A 24,693-nucleotide genomic window follows, 5' to 3' on the forward strand; every position below is an offset into this window, starting at 1 on the left:
TACTAATGCATGCATAGGAGCAACCCAGTGGCTTAATGGATCTCCTAAATTGCTTGAAACTGGGATTTCACGTTAAGTGGCAAGGAAAGTTTTAAAGAAATAACTGCTTTTCTCATGTCTTTCAATATATGATAAAGTGATTACAGCGGATCTAGCTTGAGAAATGTATATTGTACTACAAAAGGCATTTTCACACACAAAACAGAGACCCCAGGAAAATGCGTATCACGTTCAAGAAACTATAGTAGGAAGTGCAAATTATCAGTATTTCAGTAGTTCCTTCTAGAAGAGTTCCACGTGACTAAGTGTTTTTATATGCAAGCACTGAACTCAGAATCTGAGAGAATAAATAAACTTACTTCAGTTGTACGCGCACCCTCTTAGAGGAGAAGGGGGAATGCCTGATTTGTATTAATTTGGATATTATATGAAAACAATCAGTTTATAATGCATATGCACAGCAAGAGGGAGATGGTGGAGTTTGACCTTCACACATCTGTACTGCAAGGATCCAAAAAGCAGCAATAATGTTATCTGCCTAAACATGAGGTTAACCAGGTACTGAAGAACTTGAAGACAACTTCTGCCCCACGCAGTGCCATGCTACGCAACTGGAGAGGAGTAACAAGCCTCCAGGTTTTAAACCAAGAGAACTTAGGATACAGCCATTACATAGATTAGCTTTATCCTTAATTATAAAAGCCACCAAAATTTGTTGTAGACAAAATATCTGCAATTTCTCTACCTAAAGAAGCTAAAATGTTTAGTACAGAAGAGCTGGTGAACTGGATTCATTTCACACTGAATTTATCTATAAAGAACTTTTTTTTAAAATCTACATTGACCATGTTTGACTGCATCTTTTTATTGAGAGGGTTACAACAATTTTTTTTGCCAAACTACCGTGTCTAGTCAAGGCAAAGGGAAAAGAATATATGTGATGGAAGAAAAGGGACTGCATTTCATCAGCCCACGAAAGAGCAAGATCTCCCTAACAGTAAAGCAGTGTGGACAGAGAGGTAGTCTGTTACACATGGATCTATAAAGCCTTTCTCGCAAAACCTTTCGATCCTGATCTTCTTTTGCTTCCAGTAATGCATATGGCACAGTGCAGCATTTGCTACAGAATATTATCTGTCTTAACAGACCCTTGACAGGGGAGTCTGTCTTTATAAAGTTTATAGCCACAGACATGGCACTCCAGTGGTCTCCGTAAAGATACACACATTAGTTCTATCTATTTTGTTCAGTTCCTTTCCCCAGACTTAAATGTGTGCTTTAAATGTTTCAGGGCTATACATTGATTTTATATTGCAGGCAGATGAATGGAAAAGGAGGAGAGTGAGAGACAGTGCATCTTTATGATTTATTTTTTTTTAACATTGTTTTCCAGTTTCAGGTATAGATCCTCTGTGGAGGCACACAGCACTTGAATTGACAAAATCCACTAAGACTTAAATGCTCCATAAAGAGTAATGGGGAAAAATGCAGAGAAAAGCCAGCTTTGTGTCTTGTTATGTTCTTTTAGGGTTAGAAGGCTGTCTGCTTTTCATGCTTCTAAGTGTGCAGCATGGAACATAAATATCAGGTCACATCTATAAAAGCCAAAATGTTTTAAAATGCTAACACAAAAATATTTAGGAAATCACGTCTTCAAAAATGGCAGGAAAAGAGTTTTGATTCGCTTAAGAATGAAGCTTATGTTCAAGGAAATATGAGAATACATTTATCAGATACTGCAAAAGCCTTCAAGAAATTGGTTAGGACATTTCATGACAAATATATGCATTTACTCCTATAGACATCAGGACTCATGCTTTAAAAATGCAGCGATAACCACTGAAAGAAGCAAAAAGCACATTCAGAAAATAATCTAGCATTTTGCATTAAGGAGTACTGAGAATAACAGGTCAAAATTTACAGAAATTAGGGGCAGAATATCAGGAAAAAAAATCCTGTAGAGGACACGCAATAAATAACCGCATAGTATTCCTAGGGAAATAAAACAAAACTTGAATTTTCTGTTAAAGAGACAGACTATCTTGTTGGACACGAGTACTTCCAACTAACCCATAGCTCCATGGCTAACATGGCAGACTAACATAATATTAGATGTCTAAAGGCAATGGGATCATTTTCTATGAGCCATTAGAGGTAGAGCCCTGTTACAATTAGGATTTTGCAGTCTATGGATCAGAGTTTCAGTCCCTTATGCCAAGGAAGGTGCAATACTCTGGGTGAAGTTTGTGTACAGTCACACCAGTTGGTCTGTGTGTAACTGCAGATCTACCTTCTGATCAATGAACTGACTTACACAGCTGTGTTTGGAGATCCCCACTGGGAAAGCTTGCTGGAAATTTCAAGATAAAAGGAGAAAAAATTTCTTTTTCAAGACTTGTAACTTCTGGGAAATAATTTCAAAATGATCATATTTACAAAAGGCAGCTACTGTCTAGAATTCAGTTATCAAAATGTCAAATTTTCTTTGATCAAAGGAGAATAACTGATAAAACTATGTAAGTTTGGGGGTAGAAAGAAGTAATGCTCATGAGACCAGGATTCAGGTTGCTTCCCTGTTCAAAGCCATACGAAAAAGTACGTTTTGGTGCTCTGGTCAATTCCTAGAGAATGGAACTGCTTAAGAAACACAATTACATTTTTAAAACACAGAATTGTCTTATGCTGGAAGTGCTACTGGTGGGATGAACAAAGAAAGCCAAAACAGCACTGTTTGATTCTGGTCAAGACAGAAAACAAATGTCTGGGAACTGTTATAACCTCTTACCTGTAGACGAGACCCAAACCAATCAGGTCACTGAAAAAATCTATACTGTGTTAGGAAGAAGGGCCTATAAGGTTTGTGTAAAAAATGGCAGTCATTAATCACTTAGTTCTGGACCACATGATTCGGCACAGATACCCCACTGACCTCAGTCAAATCCCCTAACCTTCAGGGATAACTGGACACACTTATGTTACATGTACACAGGCCCTTTCATTATTTTTATTACAGTAGCACATAAGTGGACTAATTGAAGATAAATTTACGTTAGGCAGGCAATTTGTTAGGCATTCTAATACATTAAAAAGCATAAATCGTAGGCAGACCTACAAAGGCTTCTCCATGATCCAACATCCATGCAGCATACATGTTGCCAACTGCCTGCTGCACAATTTTGCTCTATTCAACAAAAAATTAGAATTAATCAAGTGCAACCTGGCACAATTCTATTTCTTTGAGTCTGCTAGCAGCACAGAATGACAGCAAAGAAATGAACTTCCTCCTCTATCAAAACAGAGGAGTGACACCCGCAACATGATAATCCCCTGTCACCTCCCAGGTACCACCCTCCCAGATGCCAAGAACTGGAGCAGCCCCTTCTCCAGATGTTGCCAGTTGCAGCGCTGCACTTTGCATTGCCAACATCTGCAACGTGCTGAGACACAAACATGTGAGGACCAGCGTAAAATAAATGCAATCTGGTTCTGGTACCAGCAGCATTTCTGCTGTTTGGATGTTTTGAGAATAAGGTCTTGATTTTAAAAACGTAAATGAAACAGCAACAGCTTGCTGGGTAAGCGTTGGGAGATACGGAGATACTTGTTGAACACCTCAGGCCTGACCAACACCTTGTGCTGAAACCCTGACTGCTAACCAAGGCCCAAATCTGATTGAGATTCATCTCAGTTTAGACTGCCCTAAGCAAGTAGAAAGACAAAAAGCAATAATAGGAGATAAACTGCAAAAAAAGTGCAGCTCTGCTCAGTGCAGGAGCTATTAGAGAATACCTGTTCTCTGCATGCCTAACATCTTACCTATTTCCCATAGCAGAAAAAATAAATGAAGTATTTTTTAATACCATTTAGTCTTTTTATGCTATTTGACCTTTTAGCCACAGAGTAAAGTAGGTGCAATATACCCTGCCGGATGCCACAGTTTTCAAGTCCAGTAATGATTTTTACTCCCAGCAATTAAAAGCTTCACTTTTGAACTAATCTCATGGGTACTAGGAGGCAACAACAAGCTTAACTACTTTAGAAGACATCTTAATAGTATTTTTACAAACCGTATTTTCTGAGTACGACAGCACTTTGCAACAAAGCATACAATTTATTATTATTCCCCAAAATGTTTAATGTATACTTTGGCTTTACAAGTGTGATTTCACTTAGTTGGAGTCTATGCAGAATACTGCAGTCTATTTTTTTTCCCCGGATTTAGCCCAACACTAGTGGAAGGGGTGGGGGGTGGGGAGGAAGAACTGGTTAATTACAAGTAGCAGCAAATGAGCTGTGATGGAGGTGTTATGAATGTAAATCAGGGATGCCTGATGCAGTAACAGCAGCATCTGTGCATGCAGCTTCCAAAGTAATAAGATCATGCTGATGTACTGGCATCCTACTTTGATCATTTCATCTTGTTCAAGAGCTCTGATTGGAAAACAAAGGTCGGTGGCACTGACCTCCCTTCCCGCAGCTTGCACATGCACAAATATTAGTGACTGATCAAGGATTGCTTTTTTTCTAGCCCATGATTTCAGAATTGACGGTTACAAAGTCGGGGGCCCTACCTAAACAGCACAAGCTCCTGCAATGTGAAGTGTCATGTCCTAACATGTAGAGATAATTGGCAACTCATTCTTCACCCTGTAACCAGAAACAGGTGTATGCTTCCTTAAGAAGTCATACCATCAACTTCACAAAACATGCTGCCATCCAGAAAGAGAGGTTTGCTGCTGTGTGCTCTGAGGTGGGGGCTGTGAAATTGGTAGGCTTTGATCCTACAGATGGCTTGGCCTCATAAAAAATACCCTCAGAAAAGTATTAGTCTCAGCAACAGAAGATTACAAAATACAGAACAAATTAATAATAAAGAGAAGAGACTGTGGGTTTTAACCTTTCTTGGTTTAACACTGTAATTGGGAAATCATTTACTCGTGTTTATCCAAAATCCCAACAAAGGATGCTTAACGTATTAAAACGAGAGGCTTTAGTCCTTGAAAGGGAGCACAAAGCCAGATGTACCACTGCAAAGCGTTACATGCCAACTATGCTGTGAAGAGTCAGTCCTTGCTAGTTGTGAGTGGCTCATGAAACTGCAGCCAGCAGCAAGAACTGTCCTTAATGAGTGCATCCATCAATTTTCAGGGGACTTGGTTGATTACCAGCACAGAAAACTAGGGAACATGCCAATTTAACTGTTGGCCGCCGATGCGTGAAGGAAGAGTTTCACTCACTTGCTTTCGTAAGGAAGTCTATAAAATTACTTAAGTGTTTCTATGTAAGCAAATATACAAAACCTATGGTGTGCCTGAAACACAAGCACATGCTTCCCCCTTCAAACACATCAACCAGACTCACCTGAAGATTAAAGGGACGTCTGGATAAAGAGGCATGTTTGTCCACATGGTTGTCCTATTATAACATTATCCTACAAAAACTATCCTACTATACCTATCCTACCTTCTAGAAAATATTTTATTATTTTAAATACTAATTCATATCAAATAAAAAAATTCGGAGTTGTAATCTTGTGCTTACTGAAATTAAAGATTGTTTTCTCCATTCCAGACTCTAAAAGTATCTAACTGTGTGAAAAACTGGTGATAGCCTAAGGGGAGCTTTAATGAATGTACCCACTATTTCTAGAAAGGAAACAAAAGGCAAAAAAGGATTATGGCAAACATGGGAAGAAGTGCCTTAGCCCTCTTAAATTAACGTGCTATGTACATTTTGAATAATGGATTTTAAAGGTTAATATAATGCTCAAAAAACACATTCAATGCTTCAAACCTATCTCCTGACCAAATAAGCACATTTAAAGTTCACATTACAGCTCAAATATTTCAATGAAAATACACATTCCCATGCAAACAGACTCATGATTCTGGGCTTAACAGAAAAACACACAGATATTATGCCAGAATCCCCTGCTCCCACTTTGTTCGGAATAAATCTGCATCTAGCTAAAAAGTGTACAATTAATATTTCATCCAGCTCTGTCGAGTACTCTCATTCCTAATGCACTGTATTGATCAAAGGAAGAACGTTAAGCATCTATGTTGCTGCAGGGAAAACTAAAGTTGTCATTTATGAAGTGATCATCATTGCATAGGTAAATATAGTGAATGAAGGGTTTATAGAATTTTGCTATTCTAAAGCTGTTCAAAGGATATGCTCTTATACATGTTTATAGGTTGCAGAGAAACTGAGACGGGGTAACTACTGACCAACAAAGTCCCTTGATCAAGCCAAGCTGGTGAAGAAACTGGCAACTCTATCTGAAAGGCAGAAATACGTAGCTCTTGCTTTGTTGCTCTGACGCAAAGGCAGGCACAAGGCATGCACGGTGTAGAGGGTTTCACCAGCTGAGGGAATCCTGTGTCAGAGCAAAATCACTTACACAAAGTAGTAGCAGAAAGTCAAACATGTTGCTTGAATGAGCTCTGCCACAGCAGCCCTCTGGTAAGGTAGAGTCCTTGGTACAGAACCAAGTTATGTTGCAAAACAAAGTCCTTATATTTCAATTTATATTTAGATAGAAAGCTTTGTCTTGAATGGGTGCAAACCAAGTCATGGAGGCTGTCAATGGACTTCACATCGCCAGATCTTCAAACTGCCTGGCACCCTTTCCCTGTAAGTATGACCCAGTGTGGTACACCTTTGTGTTGCAACCACTGGGCATACACAGCGTTTTAAAGCTTTTCAATTTATTTAGATTCCAGTTAGGGCACCTTGGCCAATAATAACGTTTGCTGAAAGTATGTGTTACTTGAGTCTGAAAAATAGTATTTGGTACAGCACCAAGTACTGGCTGAAAGGAGTGAGCAAAGAAAACAGATTCTGTTTTATTCCTTTAGCGTTCAAAAGGAACAGAATTTTGGATGTACAAGATAAATAACAGAGACCAAAAAGATTTGTAGTCTCTTCATCAATTTCTCTTCGCATCTGAAGCAGTTCTACATGTTATGAACCTGGACTGATTTAAACCCAAGAGGGGTGACAGTACCACACCCACTCTGCAAAACACCATTTACACTTTGCTTATTAAGTGTAATGCCATTAGATATTAGACAAGAGTGCTGCTTAAATCAACGTAAGCAACTCTCACAGCTATGCCAGCCTCTGCACGGTGTCAGCACAGCTGTGTGTGCAGCTACACAGTGAAGCAGCCTTGGGGAATAAATAGGGAATAGTGTGGAAGAGTAGAAAGAAAGAGAAATAAGACTCCTCAGGTACCTCCTGCTGCTAAACAAAAGCTCCATGGTTTAAGCTGAGTTGACAGTATTTAATGCCAGCATTAAGTTAAGCACTCCTTCCAGCTTAACTTACAAACATACCAGTCTTAGGCTCACCTTTACGCAGGATGTTGTGGGTAACTTGGGACCATCAACCTCAGCTGTAACATGTGAAAAAAGAATTCAAGAATACTACAAGCAACAGTATCATCAGGGCAAACAATACAGACAGGATTGTTTCATGACAAAGCACTGCATACATGTGCTATATTTGTAAGAGAAAAGATTAATTCAGGATATTTCTATTTAGAGCCCATCGTCTTTGGCTGAGCAAAGACAGCTCAACTAGAAGGCAAGCCTGCAGGCTGTGTCCAAGGTTTTCTAAATAGCTTTCTATTTTCTGTCACTGGAAAAATACTATGTAGTATTTCACCAACAATTTATAAACTATACGTTTAACTTTAGTTTTTAATGTTAATTAAGGTAGCAAAAGGAACTGCTAGAAACTGAAAGTTTCTCACAAGTTGGATCTGTACAAGCAGAAACGAAGCAGGAGCTATTTGTTTGGATATCTCCAAAATTGATATCTATGTTACAGCAGTATGCAAGTACAACATGGTAGTTACTGAAGATCAAGGAACTAGCAATATTCCTAATTTACAGATAGTGCGGAAGAGTCCCTTAAAATTCACCATATGTGCCCAATACCAGAAAGGTAATGAGAACAGTGAAATTAACCTTTCCTGGTCTCATCCCAATTTGTCATTAAAAACCTTATTTTCTCTCTATACTGCTCCCCCCCTCCCCCAATATCCAGAAAATTGGCATCACTGCTTTGTGAGACAATTATATTTGAAGATCAAAGTGTCACTGTTATTCATTTAACGTGGCTTCATTACAGACCTACTCAGCTTCACTTCCTAGTTCTAAAGAATATTAGCTAAAACATGACTTAAAGGAAACACTCCTCATGGTTCTATGTATTTACAGATAAACAAACGTAACTGTGCTTTAAATTTTATTTTCAGTAAACATTAATAAACAAAGCTTCATGCTACAGAAGTCACCAATTAAAGCAAGACAAGACATTGATGTTTTGTCATCTCTCCCCGTTCACTCTACCCTGAATTAAACCCCCTGCTGAACATATATTCAAGGTTGTAATAGTCTGTTGCCTGGCTAGCACCAAGCTCTCCTTTCCATCAGCGATCAGAGCAATGGAAATGATTGAGGATCAAATGAAACATATTGATTTGGTTTGTAAAACTGTTTTTAAAACGTCTCAAATGTGTGAAGATCATAGTGTGTGAAGCAGCCTGAACAAATCCCAAACCTTTCTGTGTTTAATCAAATGAGCACCTTCAGTTCCCAAGACGCATTTGTCCTGATGGCAAGGCTCATGATCAAAAGCCTCATAGTAAGGGAATAAAACCACCAAAAGCTGTAATTCAGAATAAACCCCCAAGCCACTAGATGATGCAGAGAATCCTCCATGATTAAAACTGGTAGCACTGGGTAATTTCATCCAGGAGTCTATCAACATACAAACACATATAAACCCTGTGCCATGATGCACAAGATCCAGAATTTGGCTTTGTTGTGATCCCCAAAGAGGACCTGGATCTTCTATCAATCTGGCCAGCTAGGGACTGTTTTTGCCAAGAGCCCAGCAGCAAGAAGCAACTCCATGTTGTCTATAAGACAGCAGTGGAGCAGGAGAAGAACGGCAAAATATTTTGTAAAAAAAAAAGCACTAGTGCACAGCTATGAAGTCTATTACCTACCAGAAGGATTCAAAACCCACAGAAGATAAAGTAAAAACATTTATTTTAGGCAGCATTTGCCCTATCCACTTACTCTATTCCTAAATGAATAATCAAGATGTTACTTGGCTCTAGACACCATGGGGGAATAAAATGTCACCATCACAGCTGCTGAATTTCCCGCTACCCGCCCTTCAAATTAAGGAAAAAACCCACCACACAAATGTACAATTTGATTAGTAAAAGTTCAAATCTTTGCCCAAAGCCTGGCTCTTCCTGTAATATTGCATTCTTTTCTTCTTGTGTAAACTTCTCATTATAACACAGACATCTTCATAATATAATAATTCTGGTTATAATGTAACTGCGGGTAACATAACTCCTACATTAGAAAAGGCAGCATGCTCTAGTAATGTTGTTTTAATGTAATTTGCGTACTGCAGGAACTGACTGAACCTGGTCATTTAGGATTTGATCAATGTGAATTAGTGTCTTAAAGAGATGAACCATTTGATAATTCAGAATTTGATCAATGTGAATCAGGACCTCACAGAGATAAAACATTTATCATGAACATTTGGGATATCAGTCTAATCCAGGCAGCGCTGGAGAAGGTAATAAGCAGGCATCAATAAGGGCTGCAGACGAAGTACAGAAGACCTGCCAGTTCTCTAATACAAGACTATATGGGATATTTGGTTTTTTCCCTTTTTAATAGGGTGAATTACCCCTGAAGACCAATGAAGCCACAGCTGATGTAATTTCAGGGACTAAATAGAGGAAGGAAAAGGAAAATCCAGGAAATATTTAAGTAATTATCCACCCCTCTTATCTCTTGAAGGAGATATAGCTTAAAAAGTTGAAGAAATGCAAGTTATCTCAATAAAACTTAGTAACTAATTTGAGACACATTTTACATAAAGTGAGACTATCTTGTAATAATACCACAATTAGATCTATTAATCTTGCACTTAGAACCTGAAATCACACTGACATGCAGCACATCAGTTTACGCATTAACAAAATTTAGCAGTTCAACCTTATTTAATTCTTTTTTTACAGCCAATTAAACAAGCTCTTTAAACACTATTGCTTGAAACTCCGTCCTCAATCTGCACATGCAATTAAACTGAACATGAGAAGTGCCTGGTGACAGGAAAAGAGCATCATCTTTAGGTTTCACTAAATCATTCATAATTTAACCATCAAGTTACATACAAAAGGCAGGGATAAAATAACATCTGCTGAATTCAAACCTTCAATAAAAAGACATGGGATTTAAAAGGACTGCATATAAGGCAAACTTAAATTGTAAAGTAATAGTGATATTTCATGCACTTTCTCAAATCTACTACAATTTACATACATACTTCAGGTACCTTTTTCTTTTCATGTTTTCCTTTTGTTTTTTTTTTTTTTAAGGCAACGGACCAAAACTGGTTCCACTAATCAAAAAGCTCCAGATAATTTTTCAGGAAATTTGGCTTGAAGTGCAAAAGCAGCACAGCAATTTCAGTAATGCCATTACAGCAAGACTAGTCAAATTTCTACTTATACCTTTAATCTCTAGAAAATCAAGAAAAGACCAGTCTCATTAGGTGTGAGGAATCTCTGATTCCCTCTCTGAATCCCTCTACAGTAAATATTTTTTGGTTTATGCAGGTAGACTGAAATATCCTTCAAAACAGTTTTCTTAAAATTCTTAGATATTGCCTGATGCGAAGAACTGGCCCCTGCTATATCTACTGGCTCCATTTATGCAAGAATGAACCCAAAAGCATTTGATTTACTTAGAAAATTATTAGTATATTATGGGGAAAAATCAAACCCAAAGCCATTTCCTACATCTGGCCACAATAACTGCCCAGAGCTATCAACTAGTGCTTCAAAACAGAACAAAAGCTTGTTTTGGAATAATGAAAGTGAGATTAGGCAATAATTAGATTTCAAAAAGCTGAAAATAGTCCACTGTAACAGAGGAAGGAAAGATACCCCCTTGATGGGAATCTTATCACAGATGGAAAAACATGACTATGAATAACACCACACCAAGCCCTCCAAATTACGCTTAAATCAGACCTTGAGTCAATGGTCATCCTGTCCCTTTTCTTTAAAGGACAGATGAATTCAGTCCTCAATATACCCTACACCATTAACCAATACAAAGATTTCATATATACTCTAGAGAATACTTAACAATTCATGATATTAAGAGATAAAATGATTTTTATCTTACAGTTAAGAACTTTATTTATAGCATTATCAGTAGCTCAAAAAGGCCTTTTCTCTTCTTACTCATCAAAAAAAAAAACAAACCAAAAACACTCAAATGCAAGCCAAAAGAAAATGCCTCCACAAATCTAAAAATTGTTACAGAATAATTCATTTTATGCAGTATTTCTTAGTTACTGCTGAGACAAAAAGGTTGTAAAAAGTTCTCTCTGTATCCTTACTAAAATGATAAATTGAACCTTCTGCCTAATGGATGAACCAGCAGAGAGGGAAGAGTCCAAGGCTAAGGGTCAGAGTCACTTTGATCTGTCAATTACTATATCTTCATTTAACCATCCTCAGGACTAATAAAAATTATTTAATTTGACCTTCACTGTTAAGGGCAAAGTGAAGTTGCTAATTTAAATCCTTTCACATCATGCAAGCGTAGGATGAATACTATTGTAATGCAAGGTTGGAACTACATTTTGGGGGCTCCATTAGAGAAAAAATGTTAAGAAATACAATTTTAGAATATTTCATGTATCTTATCAAATACAAATTAATTAGTATACTACCAACTGCACATCCAATTTCTATACAGCTTATGGTTGCTATGTACTGACTTCCAAATTCTTCCAAATTCTTTCATTTCAATAAACAGCACAAAATGATAGGATCTATGAGAGGGGGAAGGGAATTACTGTGCATTTTTATGTACAGAACTCACCTAGCTGCCAGACTTAAAAATAACAATAAGGAAAACTTACTTGAACCGAGCTGACACTTCATCGGCAGCTTTTTGGTATTGCTCCGTGGTAACCTTGTAGAACTGGGCACTCTGGAAAATTGGGGAAAAAAACAAACAACAAAACAAACAAAAGATTGAATATAATTTATATGCATGCAAATAATCTAGTAAATAAAGCTAATTTGGATATTTTATCAATTTAAGTTGCTCCAAAACTGCCCAAAACCTAACCCTCAAATCAAGTATTCTACAAAGTTTCAAAGATGACTCTTTTTTGGTGTTTTTTTATGTAAGTATGTCCTCTTGGTTCTAGAAGGCTATGCAAAAGAGATGGCTCTTAGGGAGGAAACTATAAAGACACATGAGGAAAGAAGCACATATTTAGCACTAGGTGCTGCTGGAGCCTTTGAAGTTTCTCCATTAAAACAAAAAAAAAAACCAAAAAAAAAACCCACCCAAAAAACCAACAAAAAACCCAACCAAACAAAAAAAACCCACCAAAAACTGAAGTCTTATTTCTTTGCCTGTCTGTGTCTGTGTTACTTACATATCTAGTTTGCAGGTGATACTCAAGTCAAACTTCAAAGTTGCACAACAAATTAACTATAGCTTGACTTTCTCTTTTGCTCTTTGCCTTGATAATGTCTCTCACAGTGAGTTACTTAAATATTCCAAACTTGCAGGTTGCTTCAATCAGTTGCTACTTTTAATTTTTAAAATCAGGCAGCTTCAGAACATATTTTCATCTCCCCTAAACCCAGGAATGCCTTTCATTCAGTTCCACCAAATCATTAATTTCCAAAATGCAGGCAAGACAAGACTGAATCATCAAGCAACAGAGCTTTTCTATACTTAAAAATGGCAGAGTTTCTCAGTGGGACGTAGGATATTCAAAGACAAATCACTATAATGTTGTGATGCTTCAAGTCTAGATAATATATACCTGGTATTTTTCAAGAGGTTTTTATAGCCTTAGCACAGTTGGACTTAAGATGTAATAACTAAGGCACCTGGCTTCACAGTTGGAGGAATAAATAAAAGTTAAAGCAGTTCAAAACTTCTCTCAAACCATTTTTCCCTGAATGGTGGGGAAACAGGTCATGGAGAGGTACAAAGGTTTTGTTGGCACTTGCAAGAACTCTTCCGTAGCTTTGCAGCTCTTGAGTCATCTGGCATCCCAGGGAGTCATGTTAACATGGCAACAAAACTCTTACAATCATACACTGCATGATTACACAGAAAACATTCCGAATCCTTACTTTAACGACCTACCTATTTATACCATGGATTACACTTATTTATGCTACAACACTGATTTTGACTGTTTAAAATATTTAAAATAAATGGATGGCACAATGCAGTCCATGGAAAACATCATTCCAGTTTTATTTCTGGTAAAGTAAGCAGGGGGTTTTATTTATTTAAGATACTGACGTATGACAAAGCAGTACGTTTAAAACATTGTTAGGGGGAAAAAAAAAAATCACAAACCCTGTAACTGGAGAGAACACTCTTTTGTAAAAGTCAAAGATGAAACAATCTTCTTGATCATTGTGTTAGTAAACATGTCCTGAGAAACATATATCTGTGTCAAATTACGTTATAAGGAATGCAAGCAAGATAGCCCATACAGCAAAAACACGTGATGGAAACTCAGAAAGAGGCAGCGCTACCTACAAAAATAAAAGGAAAAAAATGTTTTTCCTTTCCATTTGAGGTTTTCATCTTCCAAGGTTCTTCCTTGTGAATTATAAACTTGAAATGTATGGAAATCACTGAAAAAGAATACCAGCTCCACACATGGGTAAAATTGTGTTGCAAGTCTAATATTTTACCACAAATTATAACAAATCATGTAACATCCGCTGCAGTCAAAGGTCATGCACAGATCACAAAAAGCACGGTGGTCTACTGCAGTCTTGCTTCTGAGATCCAGACCTAATAATTCTTTTGTACTAGAATCAAGGTTTCCATGCGTGTAACTTCGGGTCATTTATTTTTTCATAAATCATTGTTGGCCAGTAAGAAAATGAAAATGAAATCCTCCTCACACCAGTGACCTCCTTGCATTTAGCAATCTCAGCTGCCCAATGACAGTTACATCCAGGTTCCTTGGACGCAGATGAAATCAATAGGTAGGCCATTAGACAGCACACTGACTATGGTGCGAGTGCGGACAGGTCACCATTCGAGATGATGAATAGCTCTCTATCATCCCACAGTCCCCTACGATGCTAACATTTACTATAATCTTATTTGGGCTGCGATTTATCTTTCTTTTGCCTGATCAATAAAGATGAACACAACAGTTGTAAGGATCGATTGCAATTTTTTATAATTTTCAAGCATGAAGGAGCATTTCTGACACAAAAACAATATTCTGAGTGTACTTGTTCTACTTTTTAATTGTAGTTCAAGTGATCAAGTGAGCTGCTATCTATGCCAAAGAGTTTTAATCCTACAGTAGACTCAAGCTATTGAGAAATCATTTGTTGTCTTAGATAAAGTGTGCTTTGTTTCTTGGATCAGATCTTCCTTTGAACTTCACTCAGGTTCTCCTTTAGAGATATATTCTCTATAATCCAGAAATCAAGTTTCCTTTGAGAAGTCCTCCCTAATCCTCAAGGTAAGAGTACAGGGGTCATTTCTCTAAATACAGAAAAAAGCGGTGCTATAACATAGCACCGTTGACATAAAGAATTTCCTCAGTCTCCAGATAAATACATTTATGTATCTATGTTGGATATATAGTCTGCATAATCATGTACTGTTCGATTCAAAGTGGAGGAAAAAAGCTACAGTCCAATTCTCAGGTTAGCAGCAGTGGCAAACTATCAGAGAATAGCTCTGCAGATCTTCACCAGTTCCAGCAGATGTTCCAAATGTAACCCTTTTCTCCCCAAAGCGTGCATGGGTGGGGAGGGCAGGGGGAAGGGAACAGAACTGCAATGCCACTTACCATTCTGCATCAAGCACCTGTGTGCATGAACATACAAAGCTCAGCTATGTTTATTACATTCCAGATATATATACTCTATATATAATATTCCTAGGGTTCTTTTAACTAAATAAGCCACTAAAATGGTAGAAAAGACTAAATGAAGTTCCCTTGTCTCTTTGATTTAGGTCCCTTGGGCACATGCATTATGAAATGGTCTTCACTTATAAACAGCACCCTCCCCTCTTCAAAATCTTCTTTGTTGGTGTGTAACAAAATGATGGTTTTCTGTAGACCTTTACAGTCTCCTTCGTTGGAAGAAGTATGAAACTGCAGGAAGTGTGTTATGAAAGATGCTAGAAAATCCCAAGAGGGAACAGAGCTGTCAGCGTTACGGCAATTAATCATCATCCCAGATTATGTAGAAGATGCTATTTCTGTATCTGTTACAGAGTTCTTGCACAACGTGGGCATGTTGCTTGACTTCCAATATCAAAATAAAGCGAAGAATTTGGTTTGTGATGACTACCTTGGCTTCTTCAAAGTCAAGTATCTCATCTAAACCGATCACTGAGGTGTGCTCCAGAATCACAGGCGTTGTTGGCCGGTAGATCCCACCCGCCTCAGAATGACATGAATTACTCTGATTACTCTGACACGAGTTCCGAGGGAACTGACAGACAAAGTGGCTAAGCCACTATCCATCATACCTGAGAAGTCGTGGCAGTCCAGTGAAGTTCCCACTGATTGGAAAAGGGGAAACATAAGCCCCATTTTTAAAAAGGGAAATGAGAAAGACACAGGGAACTACACCAGTCAGTCTCACCTATGTTCCTGGCAAGATAGTGGAGCAGATCCTCCTGGAAACTATGCTAAGGTACACCAAGAATAAGGAGGAGACTGGTGACAGCTTCACTAAGGAAAAATCATGCCTGACCAGTTTACTGGACTTCTGTGACAGGTGTACTGCACTGGTGGATGCAGGAAGAGCAACTGACGTCATCTATCTGGACTTGTGCAAAGCATCTGACACTGCCCCACATGACAACCTTGTCCCTAAATTGGAGACATGGATAGGAATTGGCTGGGTGGTCATACACAAAGAGTCATGGTCAATGCTTGATGTCCAAGTGGAGACCAGTGATGAGCAGTGTTCCTCAGGGGTCGATACTGGGACCAGCACTGTTTAACATCCTTGTTGGTGACACAGGCAGTGTGATCAAGCACACCCGCAGCAAGTTTGCTGACAACGCCGACCTGAGTGTTGCAGCCAACATGAAGGAGGGAAGGGATGCCGTCCAGAGGGAGATGCACAGGCCTGAGAGGTGGGCCCGTGCAAACCCCATCAAGTTCAACAAGGCCAAATGCAAGGTCCTGCATCTGGGTCAGGGCAACCCCCAGTATCAATACAGGTTGGGTGGAAAATGGATAGAGCAGCCCTGAGGAGAAGGACTTGGGGGTGCTGATGGACGAGAAGCTCAGTGTGGCCCAGCAAGGTGCGCTCGCAGCCCAGCAAGCCAACCGAGCCCCGGGCTGCACCAAGAGCAGCGTGGCCAGCAGGGCCAGGGAGGGGATTCTGCCCCTCTGCTCCGCTCTGGTGAGACCCCCCTGCAGCGCTGCCTCTGCTCTGGGGTCCTCAGCACAAGGAGGGCACGGGCCTGTTGGAGCAAGTCCAGAGGAGCCCACGGAGATGATCAGGGGCTGGAGCACCTCTCCTAGGAAGACGGGCTGAGAGTTGGGGTTGTTCAGCCTGGAGAAGGGAAGGCTTCGGGGAGACCTTAGAGCACGTGCCAGTACTTAAAGGGGGCTTATACGAAAGATGGGGACAGACTTTTTAGTAGGGTCTGTAGCGACAGGACAAGCAGGAATAGTTTTGAACTGAAAGAGGGTAGATCTAGACTGGATATTAGGAAGAACTTCTTTACCGTGAGGGCGGTGAGGCACTGACACAGGTTGCCCAGAGCAGCTGTGGCTGCCCCATCCCTGGCAGTGCTCAAGGCCAGGCTGGACGGGGCTTGGAGCAACCTGGGCTGGTGGGAGGTGTCCCTGCCCCTGGCAGCAGGGCTGGAACTAGATGGTCTTGAAGGTCCCTTTCCAACCAAAACCATCCTGTGATTCTATTCTATCACTGCCAAATCAATGGGGCCTGAATAACTGTCTCAAAAGAGGTGATTAACTTTAAAGCTGGTAAAGTTGGGGGAGATTAACCCACCTGTAAGCATGCTTCTCATCTGCTGTCTGACTGACTGAAGAAACACTACCCACCTTTACAATAAAAACTGACATACTGGACCAGACCATATACCCATCCAGCTCAGAACTGTGGCAAGTATTAACGGCACATGTGTAGGATTAAGAGCAGAACAGGCAGACAGGGATGCCGGGGCATTCTCCAGCACATACAATGACAATAATCTAGTCTGAGGGTTATGCCCTAAAGTCCACCATGACTCTCAGCAGGGAAAAACCAAGCCACACCAGATTTGAACAGCTGAACAGCCATAACCAAAGAGCAAGAGTCCTATTTCCAAGACACATAGTGCCTGAAAAAGCTAAGGATTCCAAGACATCATGCCTTACCTACCTCTTACTCAGCATAAAGGGCCCTTGCGATCATTAGTCACCATGATTTCTCTATGCATAAAGAATTTTAGCCTTAATTACCTTGCACAGGAATTAGGGAATTTATTTTCATTTCTTTAACATTATGGGAAAGGCAACACGGAAAGGCCTAATAGAAGCTAGTAATTTTTCAAAGTTTCAGTACTGTGAAATAAATAATGGTTGCCATGCACCCTGAGTAAGTTGGGTCATAAAGGGGAACCCCAGCAATTACAGGAGCAGGTATGGCAATACATCTCAGGTCCAAGTCATCTGAATAAGCCCACTACCTTCTACACCGCTGTTTTCCAACTTGCAGGTATTTAAGTTTAGCAGTTGGTTATTCTTTGAGCAGAGAAAGCTTGAAAAAAAATAATAATTGGTGAAGAGAAAAAAGAAATCCACCAAATGCTAGAAATGCCATGACATAAAATCACGACACCAAGCTTGCATCCCCTGGGAAATCACGATGCTTTACATCTTCAATACAGTCTTGTTCTACCAGAACTAGAACTAACAAAGCAGTAGGTAGGCTTGACTTCTGCCAGACAAACTCTCTTACAGATTCTAATATTCCCAATAGCTATCAAGCTCTCTGCTCTGTTCCCTCAATCCACACAGCTTATTGTTCCCTCAGTCTATTCTTAACTGTGTTCTCTATCCTGTATCTCCAGAGGAGACTCTCCCGTTAACTAACTCCTGCCTTTTCACAGTCTCTTTAACTTTCTGTACCCAGACCCCATCTTTCAGGCTGCGCCTCTGATGTCCTCAGCTCAAGTCACCTATTCCTCTCAGCCTCACGACACTGGCACAGTACTGTACTTGGGTTGTTCTTCTGGCTGTCTGGGCTTAGGACTGGCCAACATGTATTTTGACAGTCCAAGAGTGACAGTCCTCAAGGAGCAAGTAATCTTCAACCTTCACAAGCACTTGGGCAGCAGCAGCAAACAGATAAATATACTGTAGGAAACACTGTATTTTTCTCTACTTGCCCACCTGTATGGCAGAAGGTTTTGGTAAGACAGGCAAAATCTGAGTCAGAGGGAAACCACTATTTTAATGTATGTGTGAAAGGATGTTTTTATAGGAATATCAATTGTCCAGCTGAACTGGAGTAAGACAAGCTTAGGCACATTTTCACAGGAATGGCAAAACCCAGAACCTAGGAAGCATCCAAACTCTGCCCAATTTTAGCTTCCCTAAAGAAAATTCTTAAAATGCAGTTCCAAAATCACCTATTCAACATTTTAAAAAATATTGTAATGTTGTGTTAGTTACCATACAGGCAGTAAGCCATTCAGAGGATTTTGTTGAAAAACCTTCAAAATCTCATAGTGTTCAGTCAAATGACTAATGTCACATGTGACTTTAATTGACCTGAATAGGACCACCACAGGTTAAGGTACTTAAGTGTTTATGGCCTAGAGATAACATATAGGTTGCAACCAAATTGAGTGACAAGTAGTATTTTCTATGCCTTTCACTTAGCACCCTTCTTTGAATAGAAAGATCAGGATTAGTTGTTCTTGAGGAAGAAGTGTCTTTTTAAGAGCCTTTTCAAAGAAGGGAACAGAAAGAAGTGTTGGCTGGCACTGAGGAAGAGAAGCTAAAGAAAAAGAGGACTTGAAATTCAATTTTAAATCTATCCAGTTTCCCCTGATAAATACACAGAGCCATATCAAGTATAAATAATGCTAGAATTCAGGTAGAGAAGAATGAGATCTGACCACGGGCAAAAGTATTTTCATCATGTTTGCCCCTGAAATAATCTTTCCTGAACAAAAGTAAGAGCAGAGGCTGCTTAAAGAACATATTGTGGAGGAATAGGAGAAGAATTATTTTGCTAGACAGCTCTGATTTCAAAGGTCTGTGTAAGAAAATAAATTCCTACAGAACCTTGGAAGGTCAGCTGTTTTGTCTGCATGTGGGACCTCAAAGCAGAAGTGCATGTTTTACTCTCTGCTGAAAATCTTCAGATTTTCAGCCAGATAAAGTTCTGAAAGATCTTGTGTCATCCAAGCTGATAAAAGGTTATCAAAAGAACCAGGAGAACTTGAGAGCCTTCATTTAATTTCTCTAAAGATACATCACCTATAAGCACTATTTTATTACAAATGTGCTGAAACTGTTCTTACTGAAGACATACCATGACTTATTTTGGCATTGAATTTTTTCTTTTAAGCCCCTTGGCTCTTAAAGCCCTGAACAGATTCAGTATGAGGGTAACATTCATGCAACCTTTTTTTTTTTTTTTTTAATTTAATAGTTATGTAGTTAACAGTTTATTTGACAAAGAAAGAGACGTGTAACTTCCATACAAAAGAGACAAATCTGGCCTTTGCTTTAAGTTAGTGCTGTGGAAGACAAAAATGAGCACAGCTTGACTTCAGCTCAGCTCAGCTCCTGCTCCACCCACCAAAGGAATGAAGAGCTTGGGTTGTTTGGCACCTTTAGAGATCAGGGGAGAATTTTTAATTTAAAGACTTCTTTTTCCTTGTCATACTCCCCCCACGGAAGGACTCAAAGCATCGGCAGGCAAAGATTATCATGTTCCCTGAATGGCAAATTGGAAAGTTTTCTTTGCCTCTTTTTAATCCATTTCTGCTGAAGCGAAGATTTCTTTTATCCCTTAATTGAACTTCTGGCCATTTCATCTCATTATCTTTTACGAATCCATTTGTGGATAATATGAAGCATTTTGGTTTATTCATTCTGTTGACATGCAGCCTGAGATCTATACGGCCTAAAAAGATTTCCAAAGCCCAAAGGAAGGATAGCTCTAAAGCCTATAAAGTTGCCTCACAGATCTGAATCCAGCCTCAAGACTGGCTCAGTCCCCATTCTGTTCTGGCACTGCAAAGCAGGGACAAGATACCCAGCATAGCCACCACTGTCCAGACACATCTATTACAGCAGCTGCACAAAGGAAACCCATGCAGGAGAGTCTTTTGGGTACTAGGGACACACACTGTGAAAGGTGTATGATCACCAGGTCACGGCCCTCTGTTACACAAACTGTGAAGCAGACCGTGTAGATTACAAAGAAAAGGCAAGATTAACTGTAAGAGAAATAGCCTTAAAACATCCAGTCATATTTGATCTGTGAAGCTGCCACTAAAAGCAACAAGTGAGCAAGAAGAGGAGGAATTGGGAAAGGGGAAATAACAAAAAGAGTAAGACTACCTACTGTAGTGTGCATACATCCCAGTTCCAAATTATATTAAATTACAGCTTTATAAATATATGACCACTTTTATGGCATCTTTATTTAAATTAAAAAACTCTATTTGTCTCTGAATTGATTTTAATAAGCTATGGAAAACCGAGCATATAACATCATACAGATTCCCAGGTAATACTGCATCTTCATTCTACCTCAAATGCTATTAAAATGATATATCAATGAAGTAATGTCTTCTGAAATGTCATCAGATCAGGCCTTTGCTTGAATTTTTTAGATAAGTTACTTCTTATACAAGTTATGACTTCTCTCATTTGGTCTAGCTGTGCTATTTAGCCAGCTGTTGCATTTTTCAACTCCAGAGATGAAACGAAGCATGTCCAATTCCACATTTAGGGAACCACGTAACACAACTTCTGCTCTTGTTGGGTTTTTACATGCTATTATGAGCTCCTTTTTGCATGAGGGGACTGATGGCCCTCATCGGGACTGTCATCAGAACTCACCAGATGGACCAAAAAGTTCTTTGTACCTGTCACAGGGCTGAAAATAACAAGGCATTCAGTTTTTATGAAAAACTATTCAACTGGAGCATCCTTCCATAAAAGAATGGTTGCTGTCCAAAGCAAACCAGTTGTCCAATTCTGAATTGCAGCATCAAAGTAATCTTCAGAGAAGCACCCAACAGGTGCCTTAGTGGGGGACTTCAAGCATGTAATGAGGATGTTCAGGACAACTCAGAAATAGTCAGAGACTAAAGATTCATGGACAAGATCAGGGGATGTGCTTTCACAGCAAAGAACATTTTCTGTTCAAGAAGTGATAAAAGTAGCTGCAAGGAAGAGAGAGAGAAGACAAACTGAAAGAGAAGCCCCATGACTGAAAAAAAGCTAAGGTAGTGATCTGGGATCCTGGACTAAGCCTACAGAGGACTGCTGGATGGTAAGGAAGTGCTAAGACCAATTTTCAGGATTTTGGTGGAGTTTGCCTAGAGCTACTTATGCCTGTGTTGGCTCAAATTCAAGTGCAATTCCCTATCTCCTACTCTTTACTCCCAAGTGTTTATGAAACCTCATCTCCCTCTTATGTCCTGGAAGAAGCTGGCCCTGGACCAGAGTGCCCCTCTGATAGAATAGATGTCTGAACTATTACGGACCGAAGGGAGGACTTTGGACACCCATGCCCCCACATACCTGTTTCTACAGAGGGATAAAAAAGCAAACAGGTATCTAAACGAGTGCTGAAGATGCCAGAGAAAGAGACAGTACTATGACCCACTCAAACAAAGGAAACAAAGGAGAAACACATGCTGTATCTTGTGAAATGTTCTGTGAGAAGACAACTCACTTCCCAACATCATTTGTTTGATTTCATGATGTGTGTTTGTCGAAGAGTATACATTCAGCATGCAGCAAGTGGGGCAAAGTACTTAATTCAGTTATCAGCAGGAAATGGGGAAAATGTCATATTCTTCGACCTTTTCTTTTGAATTTCCAATTCTGTTTTTCAGGCACCACTAATACCTTTAACTGCAACTATTAATGTCTCTTAAGTTTATCCCAAGATATGCTTTACTTCACTTTTCTGCCCTAGTAGAACATTGATCTCTAATTTGTTAACACTCAGAGCTGCCAAAGAAAATGAAAACCTTTGTGAAAAGGACAAATCTATTCAAAGTTCTTACAGCTATTCAGCCAAGCATCTAATCTGCATGTAATTGTAGTAGTCTTTAATACAAATGTTCTCAATCTTAAGAGATGCACGTGTAAATGCACGATTATATTTACGTCTCCTACTGATGACAAGATGCCTCATTTAAATGATTCCTATTTACAACTTTTTTCTCAGTCCCATCCCTTTCACTGTTACATGTTATAAATTATGTTCTCTGTAATGTACCAATGGGTAGTATTTCTCCATGTCCTAAAGCAGATATCCTCCCCCCCCCCCCCCCCCCCCCCCCCCAAAATGGAAACCGAACATGGCAAGTTGCCAGATGCTGTCTTTGAGGCACACAGGAATGCGTATTGCTGCTGCCAGGGGTGATGCCCATGAAATACTGAGAAATCCCTTCTCTCGGTCACGTCAGGTACAGACTACAGCACTAGGAATTCATAAGAAGGATTTAAAATTCCCATTGTTGGTTGCCTTTACGGAATCAATTATTAAATACTGACCCAATGGGCTACTTATGCACAGCAGAAGCCACGCAAGGAAATACATCAGCTCACAAGCAAACTAGGATCAGCATGAGCCTTGAATGGCTGTCTGTGGGTTACAAGGACACTTCAATATTTTATTTCAAAGTACACACTGTACATTATATATATATATATATATAATTGAACCCCCCCCTATTTTTGCTACCGCAGTGAAGAGTCCACTTATCTTAAGTCTTCTATTACATTCACACATAGTTGCAGCTTGTCTGCTGCATGAATAACTTTTACAAAGTCCAGTAGCATTAGAGACTCAAGGGAAGAAAATTTGAGGTTACCCACAAAGCTGATTTTGTAAACTTCTAATGGAGACAGCAAGCACTGAGTTCAAGGTAGCTCTTCTATGGACTACAGCAGCCATAATTTTAAGACGCTGCTGCTTATCCTCTGCAGTCAGAGGAATGATCTGGAAAAATCACTTTAAACACCACCTGTTTCAAACTCATTTTGGTCAGCTTTCAGAGTCAGACAGATATCCCATTAAAGCGGTCAAAAGAGTACAAGAAAATTGCTGCTGTGAATTATGGATGAAAATTTGGCCGGATCACGAGACTCTGCTTGGAGGCCAGCTACATGTAGAGTTCCTCAGGGGTCTATGATGCAGCCATCTCTGTTTAATATCTTTATCAGTGACCCAGAGATGGAGTACATGCTTACCAAATTTGCAGGTGACACTACATCGGGAGGACATGCTCTATAAGGAGAAGCAAAGACTACTTGACTTGTTTAGCTCAGAAAGGACAATCTAGGGAGACCTGGTCCAGTGGAAGGTGTCCCTGCCCATGGCAGGGTGGGTGGAACTAGACAATCTTTAAGGTCCCTTCCAGCTCAAACCATTCTACAATTCTGATCCAACAGCAGCTTTAGAAGCCCTAAGAGAAGTTTATCAACAAGATGGAACCAGGCTCTTTGCTGATGTGCAGTGGGAGAACAAGAGACAATGGTTGAAATCAAAACAATAGAGGTTCCAAATAAATGCACGGAAAAGTATTTCCCTCTGAGGATAATTAAGCAAGGGGCAGAGATCTGAAGAGATTGTGGTACCTCCAGCCCTGGAGGTCGTCAAAGAGCCAGCTGGACAAAGCCCTCAACAACCTTGTCTGTCTCAGTGTTGATCTTGCTTTGAAAGCAGGAGGCTGGACCTCCCAGTCCGAATAATTCTATGAATATGTATACTTACAGTCAGTGATATATCTGATATCAGAATGAAAATCTGTTTTGGCTTGTAAATGTGCAATCTGCTCTGCAGCTGTATGTGAAATTCATCTTGTGGCAGAAGCCCAACATAAAGAATCACAGATTAGCTACATCTTCTTTCAAATAAATGGAAAGTAGCTGGGTTTAGCTTTGTTTATTAGATCTACCGCTATCACTGCTCAGTTAGATGGGTTGCCTAAGGGCATAATGAGTGCAAGATTACCATTTTTTTGAAATGTGCAATGCTGCCACAAATAACACTTATGCACTGACCCTCAAGAGATCAAGAATAAAGTTCTTGGAAGAAATTCTAAAATACTCTGTCTCTTTCAATTCAACAGCCCTGGCAACAGTGACATTTCACCGGCTTGTTTCTGGCTCTACATCACAGCTTTAAAAACTTCTGTCTTTGTCTTTCTGAATGGATACCAAGTTGTGGTAACTCTCCTCAGGTCACTGTCTCAGCACAGCGCAAGATTGAGTTTGATTGATACTACCAAAGTGCTCGTATTGTAGAATTACAAGCTGCAGTATCTAGGTAGGGTGAGTTTATTGTTCAGGGCCACTTTAATACTTGTATTCAGACAACAGACT

General features: G+C 39.5%; 1 protein-coding gene across 4 annotated transcripts in view; it reads right to left on the bottom strand.

Moving 5' to 3' along the window:
• The window catches only part of CHCHD3 (coiled-coil-helix-coiled-coil-helix domain containing 3), a 163,671-nt gene that overhangs the window by 17,209 nt on the left and 121,769 nt on the right, over positions 1 to 24,693 (bottom strand). For all 4 annotated transcript variants that reach the window (XM_037387850.1, XM_037387848.1, XM_037387849.1 and 1 more), the window contains one exon: positions 11,983 to 12,053. In XM_037387850.1, coding sequence (XP_037243747.1) covers positions 11,983 to 12,053 — 71 coding nt within the window. The remainder of the gene's footprint in view (positions 1 to 11,982; positions 12,054 to 24,693) is intronic.

The sequence above is a fragment of the Falco rusticolus genome, chromosome 5, assembly GCF_015220075.1.
Source record: "Falco rusticolus isolate bFalRus1 chromosome 5, bFalRus1.pri, whole genome shotgun sequence".
NCBI lineage: Eukaryota > Metazoa > Chordata > Aves > Falconiformes > Falconidae > Falco > Falco rusticolus.